This window comes from Dipteris shenzhenensis, chromosome 4 (assembly GCF_047967505.1).
Source record: "Dipteris shenzhenensis isolate YYH24624 ecotype China chromosome 4, Dip_SZ_1.0, whole genome shotgun sequence".
Lineage (NCBI taxonomy): Eukaryota > Viridiplantae > Streptophyta > Polypodiopsida > Gleicheniales > Dipteridaceae > Dipteris > Dipteris shenzhenensis.
Window position 1 is genome coordinate 20112467 of NC_141599.1, and position 17605 is coordinate 20130071.

Below are 17605 nucleotides of genomic sequence, written 5' to 3' on the forward strand. Positions count from 1 at the left end.
CTTCTTCTTTCCTTAGTGCTCCATATAAATGAGTTTATTAATTCTTTAAAGGTTTGTAGCATCTATGGCTCAAATAATTAGTTGTAGTTTTGGTGTCATTCTAGATCCAGTGGCTTGGTGGTTTGCTCTCTTCTTTATCTATGAATGTTGCAGTATCAACAAGTATTACGTTTGGATTTTGTTGAGTGCTTTGGAAAAGGGTTGTTAAGATTGTCTATTGTGTTTGTTATGTGCAAGCAATGGGCTTTAGTGTTGTATAGATTGCTCCTCATTTGTCATATCTTAGAGCAATATATTACTTGGTATTTGGGGCTATCAATATTATTGTACATACATCTCTGAATATGCTTGTTTGTTTGGGGTTTTCTTGTACACTATCTCGTATGTGTTCCTGAGTGTTGTTAAATAGAAGCCACAACACCCTTTCTACTACTACTGCTATGGACTAAAGAAATCAAAAAAAGAGAGAGTAAAGGAGGGGAGTTCTACTAAAACAATTTGTTGTATTCAAAGGTGCAAAGAGAAACCATTAAGGTAGTATAGTGAGTCCATCAACTAAGGAAGAGGAATAGTCCAAGAAACATGTGACCACCCAAGAACCTATCATGGCCTTCACACTTAATTGAGGCACAAAACCATTTTCTTGTTCACAAAATCATTTGCTCAAAAAATACAATTAAATATTGTGCTCTTTTCTACAATTAAATGTTTTCCAATGTGTTTGTCAATATGGCCCTTGAGGGGTTACCTTTAGGAGCAAGGGCCATATTGACAAACCTATGATAAATGTTTGTCAATATGGCCCTTGCCCCTTAAGGGAAACCCTCAATGGCCATATAGAAAAACATATTCATAAACATTTATCTCTAGAAAAGAGTGAGTAGCTATGCAAAACATTACTAAATCTATACTAAATAAAAACAAAATAAGTACTAAAAGTCTACTAACTAACTACTACTACATTATTACTGAACCAATACAAAATGTACACTAAAGAATTGCTAAAGTCTACTAAAACACTAACAACTTTTTAGGAAAATAGTACTAAATTAGTTCTATATTAGTACTAAATCCATGCTAAGCTAATACTATATTAGCACTAATATATTAGTATTAAATCAATACTACATTAGCACTACTGTATTAGTACTAAATCAACACAAAATCCATATTAAATCAGTATTATACCACTAGAAAATTATATATTGGATCATGAAAAGGATGGCTCCTTATTCTAATAGTAGGAAAGGCACTCGAGGTGGACTCTTGATAGAGAATGGTGATGTGAGTGGTGAGGTGCAAGTGACATTAGACGTGAAATGGATGTGGGGTTAAAGGTCACTGTGCCTTAACCCCAGTTATGTACAATACTCAAACACATATATAAATGAATGAAAAAGAAGATTAGGGTGGTTCTGCACCCACCAAACTTGTGTGGCTCTCTATCTCTCTCTCTCCTTCTTCCGTTCTTGCTTCTGTTGAGAGCACTCTCAACTGGTATCAGAGCCCGAGTGATCTAGCTGAGCGTGCATGAATGCTGGAAGCTCAGCAGCTCTGTGGGAGGAAGGAGAAGCTCTGTGGGAAGCTTTGTGGGTGACTTTACTTGCATCCGAGTGTGTAGAGACCTTGGAGGAACCTTTGGAAAAGTCACTTTGGCTTTGCGAAGTGGTTTTGAGAGCCTGTTAAGAGCTTTCAAAGAAAAAGTCGTTTTTTGAGCTTTTCCCTGTTCCGTTCGATGACGGAGACTCCATATTGACTTGTAGAGGAAACTATTTCTTGCTTTTGGTGTCCACTTCACTTCAGGAGCTTGGAAACACCTTCATTCTTGAATCTGGGATCATTTCATTGGATTTCTGACTCACTGTTTCAGTTCCTACGTTTTTTGCCCGGGTGTTGGAACTCAAGTTTGGAGCAACCATTTGCAGATCTGTCAGTTCCGGTGGACTCAGGAGGTCCTAAAACTTCTATGTTGCTCATCATTCACACTCCGGTGAAGTTTACAAACAGCTCTGTTTCCAAAAACGTTTTTCAGTCCGTGTGTTGGACCTAGTGATTGAGACCACGGTTTCCAAAACCGTCTGTCCCATTGCGTTCCGGACGCCCAAAAACCACTGCCTGTCAGTTCTTGCGCAATTTGGTGGAGGATTTGCAGAGTTATAGATCTCTGTGTATTCGATTTCGTCTCTCTGTTATGCATTTTTCATTCTAAGGTTTTGAAACCTAGATTTATGCCACATGGCAGTGGATAAGTGTTGACTCCCATTTCTCACTCATCGGTTGGGATTTTGGAGTTCTGGCAGAAGAGAGATATTTGCAGATTTTCTTGCTGAGTCCGATTATGCAATGGCGCCCATGTTTTGAGGCATCTCAGGTTCTATTTTCAGTAGCGCTCATTACCGTGGGACTATGATTTCTTGAGCATACCTTATGCATATCACTCTGGTTGCAGTTTGAGCAGTGTGCGCTCATTCGTGGTATGCATTGGGTTGCAGTGGATGATTTATAGGCCATTTGGATGCATTGTGGTCCTTGTTGGATGTGCTGATAGGCCCAAATTGCCTTGTGGGATGCTATTTTTTTATGGACGCTTTGCACATGGATGCTATTTTATGCTGAGGGATAGCTTTGAAACATTGCAGGTGATGCACTGATAGTGCTATGCTCTCTTGGATGAGACATTATTGATGCATATGCCAGTGGATAGTGTTTATGCTTGAGTCATTTGGCACTTATTGGCATTTTCTTTTGGGCCAGATTTGCTCATATGGATGCATAGTATATGCACATGAGTCAGATGCTTTGAGCTTTGAGTTTTGGTGATATTTCACTCTATTGTGGCATACACATTTGGGTGCACCTGGTATTTGGTGTGATTCTCTCTTGAGGCACTAGCATTTGGGATTTTGCTTTATTTGCATCATGGCATCCTCTTCCATGCCTGAAAAGGAGTTTTTCAACATTAAAAAGTTTGATGGGACAAACTTTTCTTTGTGAAAAGAACAAATAAGGGATGTGCTTATTCAAAAGAAGCAGATTAAACTCTTGGCAGGGATTGAAGCTAAGCCTGCAAATATGTCTGAGGATGATTGGAATGAGTTGGATGCATTAGCAAAGTCTACTATTAGACTTCATCTTGTAGAGTCAGTTTATTTCACAGTAGTAAATGAGCAGACTACGGAAGATTTGTGGAAGAAACTGTGTGCCACTTATGAGAAGGAAACTGCCTCTAATAAAGTTTACCTCATGAAGAGGTTGTTTGAGCTGCAGATGAAGGAAGGGGTCTCCATTGCTTCTCACTTGAATGAATTCAATATTATTTTCAGCCAGCTTCAGGCTCAGAAAATGAATTTTGATGCGGAGACTAAAGTAATATTTCTCTTATGTTCATTGCCATCCTCATGGGATACCTTCCATACAGCTGTCAGTAACTCTGCACCTGGTGGAGTACTGAAATTTGATGATGTTGTGGGTAGCTTGTTGGCCGAGGAGATTAGACGGAAGTCTATGGATGGCAACAAGCAGGATGCAGCCTTAAATGTGCAAAGGGGCAGATCACAGTTCAGGGGGAAGTCCCAAGAAAGAGGGAAGTCTCGTAGCAAATCTAGGGCACGAAACATTGAGTGTTACCACTGTGGCAAGAAGGGCCATATGAAAAAGGATTGCTACAAGCTGAAAAGAGAGCAAAAGGATAAGAAAAAGAATGCAAATTGGGGTGCAAATCAAAAGGAAGAGAGTCCAAGGGAGGACAAAGGAAAAGTGAAGATCGAGGAGATCAATGCAGTCACACATGATAGTGACAATGATGTTCTCTTCATGTCTACTTTATCTGCAGAGTTGCTTACCACTTCAGATGATGCATATTCCCAGGATTGGATTTTGGATTCTGGTGCTTCATTCCATGTTACTCCCCATAGGGAATGGTTCTCCACTTATGATAGTGGAAAGACAGGTTGTGTGCATCTTGGAAATGACTATGCATGTGACATAGTGGGAGCAGGTGACATAAAGTTTTCTTTTGCAAATGGGTCTGCATTTGTTTTGAAACATGTGAGACATGTGCCTAAGCTGACCAAGAGTCTTATTTCAGTGGGTCAGCTAGATGATGCTGGTTTTCACACCACTTTTGGCTTTCAGAGTTGGAAAATTCAGAAGGGCTCTATGCTTTTGGCCAGGGGTGCCAAGTGTGGGACTTTGTATCCCTTACATGTATCAGGGGTATTTGATCATGTTGTTGCAATAACCGAGCAGCCAAGCACTTCTTTGTGGCATTGCAGATTGGGGCACATGAGCCAGAATGGAATGAAACTCTTATGCCGTTTGGGTTATGTACCGCATTTTAGTTTCTCTGATTTTGAATTTTGTGAGCATTGTCTCTATGGGAAGCAGACTAAATCAGCCCATAAAAGAAGGGGAAAGAAAGAGTTTGAAATGCTTGATTTGGTACATTCAGACGTATGTGGTCCCATGCCTACACGGTCATTAGGCGGGGCTGAATACTATGTGACATTCATTGATGATGCAACTAGGAAAGTGTGGGCTTATGCTATAGCTTGGAAGAGTGATGTGTTCCAGGTATTTCAGAAATGGCTGGCCTTGGTTGAGAATCCGTCAGGTAGAACGCTCAAATGCCTACGGACTGACAATGGTGGAGAGTATCTCTCTCATGACTTTCAGCATTTCTGTGATACTCGTGGGATTAAGAGGGAGCTTACATCCCCTCATACTCCAGAGCAAAATCCAGTTGCAGAAAAGATGAACCGTACCATTCAAGAAAGGTTGCAATGCATGCTTTCCAATGCAAGTCTTTCTGGTGGTTTTTGGGCTGAGGCAATGAAGATTGCAGTGCATGTGATCAATAGATCACCTAGTAAGAGTTTGGATGGTGGTATTCCTGAAGAGGCATGGAGTGGCAAGAAGCCCTCTTACTCTCATTTGCGTATATTTGGGTGTGAGGCATATGCACATGTGCCAAAAGAGCTTCGAAAGAAGCTAGATCCTAAGTCTAGGAAATGCATCTTTCTGGGTTATGGTGAAAGTGGAGAGATGGGCTATCGTCTCTGGGATCCAGAAGCAAAGAAGATCATACGCAGCCATGATGTGGTCTTCAATGAGAAGAAGATGCATAAGGCACCCATGAGGGATGTGGAAATGAGGAGAATCACTTTCCAGGATGTGAATCCACCTGCCTATGTTGATAGACAGCAAGCTGTCCATGCACCAAATGTGCAAGAAATGGTACCACCAAGTACTTCCACAGGTATACAATCAAGGGTAGATGATCTAGAGTGTCTAGACCGCCTGATAGGTTTGTTCGAGGGGTAGACTATGTGATGCTTACTGATTGCGGGGAGCCTTCTTGCTACAGAGAGGCTATGATGTGTGAGGATAAACGCAAGTGGGAGTATGCTATGCAATCAGAGATGAGTTCACTTATGAAGAATAAGACTTGGGACTTGGTTTCTTTGCCACATGGAAAGAAAGCATTGCCATGTAAATGGGTCTACAAAATGAAGGTCACAGGTGATGATGTGCCTAGGTACAAGGCCCGTTTGGTTGCTAAAGGGTTCAAGCAATAGAAGGGTGTGGACTTTGATGAGATATTCTCTCCGGTTGTGAAGATGACCACACTTAGATGCATGCTTGGACTAGTGGTAGTAGAGGATATGGAGCTTATGCAAATGGATGTCAAGACAGCTTTCTTGCATGGGGATTTGCATGAGGAAATTTACATGGTGCAGCCGAAAGGCTTTGAAGAAAAGGGCAAAGAGCATTTAGTTTGCAAGCTAAAGAAGAGTCTCTATGGTCTTAAGCAAGCACCTAGAGAATGGTATCAAAAGTTTGATGCTTTCATTCGGTCCCAGGGTTTTAGAAGGAGTGAAATTGATCACTGCCTCTACACTAAAAGGGCTAAGGATAATAGCCTGATAATCTTGGCACTATATGTGGATGATATGCTATTGGCTAGCAAGAATACTTATGAGCTAGATGCATTAAAGGCCAAGTTGCATGAGGCCTTTGATATGAAGGATTTGGGACTTGCAGGTCATATTCTTGGTATGCGCATCACGCATGATCGGAGTAGGAAACTCCTTTGGCTTTCACAAAAAGAGTATGTTACAAAAGTATTGCAACGTTTCAATATGGAGGGGGGGAAGGCAGTGAGTACTCCATTGCCTCCATATGTGAAACTGAGTCATACAGATAGTCCCAAATCAGATGAGGAGAGGGCCATGATGGCCAAGGTTCCTTATGCATCAGCAGTTGGGAGTCTTATGTATGCTATGATAGCTACTAGACCAGACATTGCATTTGCAGTGGGAGTTGTTAGCCGGTATATGGCTAATCCAGGAAAGAGGCATTGGGAGGCAGTTAAGTGCATCATGAGGTACATGAAGGGTACCAAGGAGATGTGCATTTGCTTTGGTAAAGGAGACATGCGTGTACTTGGGTACACAGATTCAGACTATGCAGGGCATGTGGATAGTAGGAGATCCACTTCTGGTTATGTGTTTACCTTTGCAGGTGGTGCAGTGTCGTGGATGTCTCACGCACAGAAGTGCGTTGCTTTGTCTACCACAGAGGCTGAGTATGTTGCAGCCACAGAGGGTTGCAAGGAGGCTATATGGCTTGATCGGCTAGTGGGAGATTTGGGGATTCATATAGGTGTACCGACATTGCATGGTGATTCCATGAGTGCTATTCAGCTAGCACACGGAATCCGGTCTTTCACGCAAAGACCAAACACATTGAGGTCAGGTACCATTTCATCAGGGAGGTACTTGAGGACAAGCGCATAGAGCTTGTCAAGGTTCATACTGATGATAACCCTGCAGATATGCTGACGAAGAGTCTACCTAGTCAGTGGTTTGAGTATTGTCGTGTATTGATGGGCATTGGATAGTATGTTCACTAGTCGTTCTCCCTTAAAGGCACATTGTCCTTTAAGTGGGAGGTTGTGGGGTTAAAGGTCACTGTGCCTTAACCCCAGTTATGTACAATACTCAAACACATATATAAATGAATGAAAAAGAAGATTAGGGTGGTTCTGCACCCACCAAACTTGTGTGGCTCTCTATCTCTCTCTCTCCTTCTTCCGTTCTTGCTGTCGTTGAGAGCACTCTCAATGGATAGTGGCATTTAATCTTTAGTGAACAAATCTATGCAAAGGGCCTTCGAGGAAGTAGGTCTCTCTTCCCAGAGCAAAGCGGGTGATACTAAATGAGTACTAAATCAGTACTATACTAGATCATGAAAAGGATGGCTCCTCAATCTGATGCCCATTAAGGCACTTGAGGTACAATGCCTTGATGAAGAAAGGTTATGTGACTGGTGGGGTGATAGGTTCTAACATCTTGAGCTTGTATTCATTGGTAGTACAAGTGACCTGTGACATGAAATGAACAGTTCCACAATGGCATGGAATCTTCAGTTCTCGGAGTGGACTTGAAAGACATGCTTGGGCCAACAATTCAAATGTATGTGGTGTAAAGAAACCTCCCACACGAGCTTTGCCTTCTTGTTGGAATATAGGCTGAAGGCATTTAAAGGGAGCTAGACTTCTCAATAGTCTAATGAAGCTTTGGGTGGAAATTTCCCATCCCTTCATAGTCTTTGGAATGGCACCCAAGTAGTTATTTGAAAGATGCATGTGCCGTAGGCGAACTTTGAATGGATGGACTCTATGCAAGGCCTGCCTTCATAGCAAAGAAGGAATTTTGAGGAGTCATCCTCATTGTTAGTAGGTCCCTCTACTACTACTTGCATGCACCAAAGAGCAAAGGGGCCATACACTTCTGCTTGGCATGCAAACGTGGTCCATGTCCAAAGCTGCAAAGGGACGCCCCTCCAATGGATCAATTGCTCAATCTAATGGAAGATATGGGGCAAGTCTACCAGGTAGTATTCCTTCTGTTCACATAAAGACCTATCTAGGTACAGTTCCCAGATCTCCCACTTACTCTGTTTCACAGTTAGAAGTGTTGTGTTCGCCTCTATGATAATTTTTGGGCTTAGAATAGGAGAAATTTACTGGCTTGCATGCTTATAGTCCTTAGGTGCCAATTATGTGGTTTATTTGGTTTCAAAGAACATCATTGTTCTTTAAAGATAAATATGCTTATGCAACTGAGCTAACTGCTCATTGGTTGATGCATATAGCCCGAAGTATTGTATGAAAGCAGCATATGCCCTTATTTATAAGATCAAAGATAACCTTAAGATGGATGTTGCTCTTGCAGCTGAGCATTTGGATTTTACAAAAAATTTTGAAATATGTTGCAAGACATGCATACTGTTGTGCCCCCCTCTCATGCTGATGTGCTCCCTTATCAAGATGGAGCAAAGTAAGAATGAATCTTCTCTAGTCTCTAGTTTACTTACCCTGGTTGCACTCGCCTCGAAAGTGTTATGTTTTTGGTTTCCCTCTAGCTACTACCACCCTAGACATTACTCTAGTCATTTCATGGTTACTACGACTATGGCTATATTGGCTCATCAAATTTTGTTTTGCTCCTTTCAAAGGAGATGTACTTATGATGAGCTCATAGTTGCTACTTGGGAATTCAAAGACACAAAGTCATAGATAATGTTTTGCGTATGCAACTCACTACTTCTCTAAACACTCTTCTTATCATCTAACGCTCTCTACTTATCTCAATTCCTAAACATTCCCATACCCAACTCTACCCAAGGGCGTCTTGAACGTCTCAAAGGCTAGGAAACTTATAGGTTTCTCCCCCCTACACCCACAAGGAATTCACAACCAATCCTTCCTGGATTTGATAGATTAAAATAGCTACATTAATCTCACTAGCTCCCTCATATCGCCTCCTCACACTCTTCCAAGATTGAAAAGCAGGAATACTTACAAGCTCAAGAGACAAGCTATAGCTAACAAGGGCCTCTAAGCACGAGACAAGCACAAGCACAGCATATGAAAGTGGAATCATGCAATCAAATGGGCAAGTAGGCAAGAAAGCATGCAATAATAATATACAAGGTGCATTTAGGGGTTTTCCATAGCCCTACCATTTTTCCCTTCTAAGAGAGAAATACCTAGTTTAGTTGTAACTCTTAGAACTATCGTAGAAGTTTGGCTCATCAATGGCAATAATGAAGCCTCTTGATTCTAGAGGCTAATGGCTAATCCTACAAAACTTTCTCATGGGGTAAGCATGGTGGTCCATTGTCGATTCCCAAAATTGCTATTAATCGTGCTATTGAACACATCAACAAAAAGTCTTATCGACAAATACTATAATTAAAAACAATAAAATACACGTCCATGTCCAATGTGTGTAAGACTAAAAGACATGTATAGAAGTGAAGTTATTTGTTTGAATGATATACAAAGTTTATTATCTTTCAATTCTCCTCTCTCAAAGCACGTACTAGTAACAACTTCTCCTATGGAAGATAAGATAGTGTTTATTGTAGTTTTGTGATGTACAAAGCTCATATCACTCATGGACTTTTGCCAGCACCCATCCACTTGATTGCCTGACACACATACATAGAGGATACATTTGGTTTTTATACTTTGTTCAGCTTGTCAACTTCAAATTACAATAGATCTTTAGACATACACTTCTCATGATGGAAGTTCATACCCTCTTTTAGCCTCCCATAGACATTAATAGTCCCTCTCTCACAAAGGTGTGTAGATGAGTTTAGATCCCCCATGACATAGATGAGACTTTTGGTCCATGTTAAATTGATTATTAGCAAACATCAAAAAATAGGTTCACATTGCCATATGTCCACCAATGTGCCTAACACGGTTAGTCAATGTGGATAAAATGGTGGGCTTAATTGTAGAACGTTAGTTAGATTACTTAACATTCTTCCTATGCATTGTGCTTTGGTGTTCTATGGTGATGGTTACAAAACCTCTATGAGTTGTAGAATCTTATTAGAAATCTAAAAATATGCCTTCATGCCATGTCCTTAATGAATCCACTCATTTTGGTTGTCATTAGGATCAACTTGCTAGTGTTGGAAAAGAGCAAGCTGAGCAAAATGGAGACAAGAAGATGGACACAAATGAAGAATTGTCTCATAGAATGAGGAGAAATGAGGGCCATATGTAGGCTACCTCTACATCCACACTGACATCATAGATGACCTCATACCAAAGGCCACCAAGCTCCTAGAATCTCTCCCCTATCCTCTAGAAGCATCTAGCTCCTCCTCACACACCTAACTGCCCCTCTAGCACACACATAGGACCACGAGTGTGCCTATGGAGAGGCAGGACATTGACAAACCCCAACAAACCCCCCCTCAAGGGACTACCTCAAGCTATGTCAAGGATACAGCTAGCACAAGGTGTCACATGCCATCTCATGGTGGTCATGGATCTATCAATGGCTAGGATCTCAAGCTAGCAAGGGTTCCCATGGGTGTAAGGTATACAGAGTGGGGAACACAACCCCCCCCAATGGTTATCTCCCTTGCATGTACAAACAAAATGCCTACAAGAGGTACCATGAGGGCAAAAAACAAAACCCCCCCCTAATGGTTATCTCCCCTGCATGTACAAACACAAGTCTGCAGGAGGTACCAAGGGGACAACACATACTCACATGGTCTACATCATAGGTGACCAGAGGTGCGGACAAAGAACACAGTTTATTACAATCATTTTGGAGGACTATCCAGGCAGAGTACCTTGACAACTAGGGGAGATACAGGTGGAGCTCAAAAAACATACTCATCATCTCCTGGATGATGTGGGCTTGACAAGAAGCCTCTTCTTGTAGCAAAGCAAAATATCCATGTCAAGGCAAGGTCTTACCACATGGGCAGTGTCTAGTGCCTTATAAGATGGTACCATGATAAAAGAAGTAAAACAAGTGGATCTGAAGATCATATCCTTCAAGAGAACAATTATCTTGTCATCTCCATAGTTGTGTAGAGAAGCATATCTTAGGTATCTGACCTTCATCTTTTTCTTGTACTTGGAGTCAAATGAAGATGCCATGAGAGGGTAGATCTCTGTCAAACTGATCTGATACAGTCAAGCAATAATAAATGCAGCTTTGACAGTCAAATCTTTGAAGAAATGCTGACCTTTGACCACAATTTTTTTTTGCATATGCTTGTAAAACTGTCAAACTGCAGGAAGGTGCTCCAAAGATGCAACTCAAATGTGCTCTAGATCACATCCAATGATCAAACATCCTAAAGAAAAAAGATAACTGATATAATTCCAGAACTTTCTATCATGAAACCTCTGGAAATAGTTGCAAGCGGAAAGAGAGATCACAGTTATCCCCAAATCGAGCATTTCGAGGCTGGAGGCCGAGATTGGAGCAACAGAGTGAAGCACTCAAGGGGCTTTCTGGAGCAAAAGAAAGCTCTCACTAAGGAGAAGATCCAGCACAGAGGTTGGGCGAAATGGTGCGCTATTTTGCCCGGGGGAGCTGCTGCAGGCTGAGTCTGTATTTTGACGTTTTCTCCCTCGTTACTGAACCAAATGGGCTGCAAAGTGACTCAAAATGATCGTCTTGAGGTCGCCCATCTACTCCTAAGAGGGCTCGAGCAATGGTGCAACAGGCAGGGAGTATTCTGCAACAGAGAGATGGCGAAAAACTGCGCTATTCGGGCTGCATAGGGACAATGTCGAGAAATCCTCTAGGGGGTATGGTCGCCTATGTCTGGGGGTTCTCCAGCTCCCAAGGGCTCGGGCAATAGTCAACTATAGGTGTAGAATTCGAAGCTCCAAGAGCTGGGCTGAAAGGGGGAAGAATGGTGAAGAAGACGATGAGGTGGCGGGATCAGGCTCAAGGAGGCTGGTACTGCTCTGATACCATGTTGGAAAAGAGCAAGCTGAGCAAAATGGAGACAAGAAGATGGACACAAGTGAAGAACTGTCTCATAGAATGAAGAGAAATAAGGGCCATATGTAGGCTACCTCTAGATCCACACTGACATCATAGATGACCTCATACCAAAGGCCACCAAGCTCCTAGAATCTCTCCCCTATCCTCTAGAAGCATCTAGCTCCTCCTAACACACCTAACTGCCCCTCTAGCACACATATAGGACCACAAGTGTGCTTATGAAGAGGCAGGACATTGACAAACCCCAACAGCTAGTCTAAAAAACGTAGAAAATTGAACATGATAAACTAGGATCAACTTGCTAGTCTAAAGTACGTAGAAAATTGAACATGATAAACTAGGATCAACTTGCTAGTCTAAAGTACGTAGAAAATTGAACATGATATACTGAACTGCATCTTTAACCTATTAACCACGGACGCCCAAAAAAACAAGAGAGGACACATGGCAGCTTGGAGGAGAAGAGCATGCCACGTGTCACAAAGAGGAGCTATTGGATGGAGGCTTGGAGGAGGGAGGAGGTGGAAAGACAAGAGACACGCTTTGGGGAGGAGGTGGAAAGACAAGGGGCAGCTTTAGGGGCAAGAAGGAGATAGAAGGTCAATGGAATGGAGGAGATGGAAGGTCACCTTCGGGAGGAAGGAGGAGGTGGAAGGTTAATGGAATGAAAGGAGGAGATGGAAGGTCTCTTAGCCATGGGTTAAGACTTAGCCAAATTTTCAAAATCCAATCCAAGTATGCAAGGTGAATTGATTAGCAATTTAAGAATCAAAGATCCACCTTCTGATGGTAAGTGGTTGATGATGGTCATGCATCTTTGCCCGTGCAAAGAACAGCACGGGTTCAATACTCGTTGCATTTACGTGCAATCATAACTAGGAGAAGATGAGAACAAGCTAGCCTATTGTGTCTGTGAGATTTAAAGTGAGAGAAAAACTCACGAACTGGTTCCAAGGATTGAAAAAGTAGGCAACACATGCCACACTGTCTAGGTGGACAATGGAAAGTGACGATTATAGCCAGAGGTACGAGAATTCCAGCGTATACGGAGTAGCTGTCGGTCTACAAATAGCTAGCTCAAATTGGAGGAGAATATCACGATAGGTCCAAGTAGCTAGGTGTGTTGGTGGCTGGCATGCCTAACTGCAGCTTGGTAGTTTGTTGGCCCTGATTTTCAACCTAACAGGTGCAACTTTTACCTTGGACTCTTGCTTTGAAGGCTCAACAAGTTGTAGGTCTGTCATCAAGCTTTTAGAGCTCAGGAAGCAGGCTAGGTGAAATTAGCGCATGGAGGAAAATTTGAGGCCAAGAGCATCAAGAATTGTTGACAATCAACTCTCAACGAGCCATGGACATATACAATACATCTCTCATGGGTAAGCTCCCATCACCTAGCATCTAATGCTCATCGTATCGCACCTTCAACCACTAGAAGAATGTTCTATTGTGGGATTGTTAGCCTCTTGAAAAATGTTTGTGGTTGTTATCAACCACAAAAAATAGCTTAGAGGTCGCACTGCTTACCAGTCCTCAAGCCTTGCATAGCCCTGTCCTCTTCAGTAGCCATTTGTCATTTCCTCCAATTGTAAGCCCTCCCTAGGGCCTTTCACGCACACCACATGAGGACATCCCCATATTGTTGCTGGCACTATTACCAGTGGCCACTTCATATTGCTCGTAGGAACAGTGGTTTGAAGTAATGAAAATTCAAATGTGAAAAATCTTCCGTCCATTCTTGTGAGATGCAGGTTGGGCAGAATTCCGACAACACTCCTAACATCAGCTTTGTGAGTTGAAGCTGCAATGCTCTTGTTCTTCCCTCCATTCATTGTCAAGGGTCATGGAATTGGTTGGAACCAGTAGGGTTAAGCACTTAGAAAACTTAAAACGCACAAGAGTATTCTCATCTGCTCATACCTCCGCGTCCCTATTCCCATCCGTTCTCACCTAAGGCATGCCAAAGAATACATGGCAAAAGGTCTGGGCTCAACTGTAAAGTCATCCTACATTATTAATGCAATGGACAAACTGATCCCTATTTTCATTGGGTGATTGCCCATTCCCATCATGCTGCTGCTTTTGAGATAATTTGAATTTTATGTCCTTACTTTAGAAAACTAGAATTGTCAGACCCTGTAGCTCACAAAGGAGCTTTCCACAAGTCTTTCTCTTTGTAGTCCTGGATGAATGCGTTTTTCTACTCAGACAGCCAAATAAGCTGTTTTGCTTTTATCCTCACACATTTCCTGCTGCAGTTGACAGCTAGCTTATTCAGAGAATGAATATGTGTCATTTCTTAGTCAATAAGCAGATGTGCCCACTGTAAGCACTGATTGACACCATATCAAAAGAACAAATATAAATATCTAGATGAAGCCAGGAACATGCCCAAACTCATCCTATAAAAATACAACAATTAGTGCAGTTGCAATGTCATGCTAGTAAAAGGTTGAGAACCATAAACTTCATCACGCATAAGAGGGACAGCTACTATGACACCCCGACCGGCATCATCAGCACCCAACAGTGGGTGTAGATCATGGAAGAAACATACACTCTCACACATACATATTCACACACTCACGCACACTTGAGCATTCATTTATGCAAAAGTCTTCATACTGAGTTTTTGTCAGCACTCCAGAGTTGAAGGGCAGACTTGGCTGTGACAAAGACTAGCACTAAAGGACTAGGCTTATCACATTCTCTTCATTCAAGCTGCCACTGCTTGTGAAGACTATAGTATTTCATTTAGTCTCTCCCAAACAAGCATTTCTAAGCAAAAGATGCTTAGAAAGAAAGCTGCAGGGCAAGATAGAAAGAATTTATCGCAATATCAGCAGGCTACAAATTAAAATTTCATAAGGTGAAACTTGCATGTCCGCTAATATGGCAGGAACATATATCTAGATGAATCCAGGAACATGCCCAAACTCATCCGCTGAAAACACAACAAATAGTGCAGTTTCAATCTCATGATAGTCACTCAAAAGGGTTGAAAACCATGAACTTCATCATGCACAGCAGGGACTAGCTATTATGACATCCCCATCAACGTCATCAGCGGTCAATGCTGGGTGTATACCATAGTATGAACAAACACTCTCACACATTCATATCCACACATCCCCGCACACTTGAGCATCCATTTATATAAATCTTCATACTGAGTTTCTGTCAGCACTCCGGAGATGAAGGGCAGACTCAGCCAACAAAGGCTAACACTAAAGGAGTAGGCTAATCAAAAAGTAGTCCACATTATCTTCATTGAAGCTAAGCTGCTTATGAAGACTGTTAAAAGAACAGAACCATCTGTATATGCAGCTCTACTCTCCCTAAATATCCCCTACATGAAAAATATGGAGCAAATATGCAGCTATACCTGATAAGTCCCCAAGACTAAAATCTTTCAAAGGTGATATGCCCTGACAGGTTAAATAATATATTGATGAAAAGGCTTGTGGAGTTCATCATATATAATTTATACCGTCTATGACATCCATATCATCGATGAGCACCTACTGTAGATGCACTTCAGATATACACTGACATGCTCACATTTTATGCGTACTTCCATTGTAAGGTAATCTAAAAGAGACACAAATAATGTGACGCTTTGGTGGGGATCTGAAGGCATTCTGCCTGGTGCTGCATTTCCATGTGGAATAGCGCAGACATAATTTTGTCTCCGAAACAATAACTCCATCATTATTCGAAGTCCTGATGTCAATATGCACTACAATCCACAGGACACAACATAGTCCGTCCCTATTTTTGGCAGCAGCAGAAAACGTCACCATAGGCACATACTGATTTCTATTTAACTCAGAGTGCCATATGATAAGACTTGATCGCCAGAACTCTTTGCATTCCCCTTGGGACTTCGAGAAAATCTTGATATGGAAAAGTATTCTAGCGGAACCCCTTCACAATCTCCCTTAAGGCAAAGGTCAGCCAATACCCGTCCCACAAGAGGTCCCATCTTAAAACCATGGCCAGAAAACCCTCCAGCAACGAGAACAGACCGCTCCCGTTCATCCTGCTGAGCACTGGGATGACAATTCTTCATCGGAAGAAAATCTAGTATGAAGTCCTGGTCAGGTGTCATCGAATACATGCATGCTTCAGCTAAAACAGGACCATCTGACCTTACTTTACCTCTAAAGTGTGCTGCTAACCAAGGGCTAACGAACTTTTTGAGGGCGCCCGAGTCTGGAATCAAAGCTCTGTTTTCGGGATCACATTTATAACCTGAATGCAAAGACACCTTGATCAAACCAGGAAGCTCTATGGAAGCATTGCCATAGATGTACGGTTCTCCATAGCTTGCAAAACTTGGGAAACCGCTCGACATAGAGAAGGCGGCCAATGCTTCCTCCTCAATCTGCCAATAAGCTAAAGTAGTGTGGAGAGGTTCAATGGGTAGTTCTAGCCCCGAAATCTCTCGGACCAATTTGGCAGTCCAAGCTCCCGCTGCAATGACACACTTTCTTCCAAGAACAGATCCGTTGCTCGTAGCCACCAGCACCCCATCTTGTCCGTCGGGCAATTTCGAGCCAGTGACAACTTTTTCTACTTTGGTTCGGTCTCGAAGGTGCGCTCCATGCTTCGAAGCAAGGAGCTGAAACATAGCGACTGCCTTGGAAGCGTGAATCACGCCGCCCTGCGCGGTGACTACGGCAATCCATTGGTCTGGCAACTCTAACACAGGAAACCGTGCAGCAGCTCCCATAGGGGTCAGTACCTCGACCTCCACGCCGTGTTTCTTGCAAGAAGAGATCACGGCTTGAAGACTCGTGTTTCCTGACGGCCCAACATCGAGCTGTGCTGTCTTTGAATGAACCCTGTAGCCGGCTTCTTCCTGCGCCTTCTCCCACAGCTCAAAGGCCTCCTTCATCATATATGTGTAGTAATCCTCCGGATATGTTAGTCGAATGGTTCTGGTCTCGCCATGCGAAGAGCCCCGTCTGTGCAGAAAATCGAATTGCTCGATCAACAGCACAGAGTGTCCCCTCTTAGCGACCTGATACGCCGTGCAACTGCCCATGATTCCAGCTCCTACGACCACAACATCATAAGCTCCGGATATCACCATTCTCTTCTCGTGTGGTGCTTTGTTCGATCGACCTGAACTTCGTCAGAATTGCAAGATCCAATCGACAGCAATCCTTTGTTCGATCGACGTGAAATTCAACTAGTGAGAATGAGATCGGAGTGTTCGATCGACCGCAATTCTTGGCAGTTCTGGATGTGATCAGAATTCAGAGGCTAGCAAGGAAAGCAAAAATTAGAGATGGACTCTCATCTAATTGTTGGCTACAAAACTGTGTTTTTGCTACTCAGCTCAACCCCCTTCTATTCGTCCTCCCTTTTGGCTAAATAACAATTTCTGCCGGCCACAAGTAGGGAATCAGCTCCCCAAGGCGATTACCCGAGTGACGCTCTAGTTTCACCGGTTTTCGACCCCTGCCCGATATTCGTCCCCGATTTCCGGTCTCGAAAGGAATTGCCATATGGTAGGGGAGAGATATAAAGATGGAATTGGTTGGGATGAAAGACCCAATTAGCAAGTGGGATAAATTCATTAGAGGTATAATTAGGCTCACCATTCAAGTAAGATTGAAAAAGACCAACAATAAGAAAGATGCCCCAAGCATGACTAGCTCTATTAAGATTAAACCCTTGTGCAACTTATCGTATTTGATTCTAAAGGTCCCTAAATGGCTATCAAACTAGTTAATATAGAGGATACATTAGAAATG

At 42.5% G+C, this 17605-nt stretch overlaps 1 protein-coding gene across 2 annotated transcripts; it reads right to left on the reverse strand.

Moving 5' to 3' along the window:
• Positions 1–15044: 15044 nt before the first annotated feature.
• LOC147902570 (FAD-dependent oxidoreductase family protein) lies at positions 15045–17180 on the reverse strand. Of its 2 annotated transcripts, XM_087374245.1 has the most exons (2): positions 16002–17180; positions 15045–15892 (listed from the first exon to the last, which is right to left on the reverse strand). In XM_087374245.1, the coding sequence occupies exons 1-2, from the start codon at positions 16936–16938 to the stop codon at positions 15756–15758; spliced, it is 1074 nt and encodes a 357-aa protein (XP_087230371.1). In that variant the 5' UTR covers positions 16939–17180; the 3' UTR covers positions 15045–15755. The 2 variants fall into 2 exon arrangements, with proteins under 2 accessions (XP_087230371.1, XP_087230369.1); XM_087374243.1 differs by having other exon boundaries at positions 15053–17180.
• Between the last annotated feature and the right edge of the window lie 425 nt (positions 17181–17605).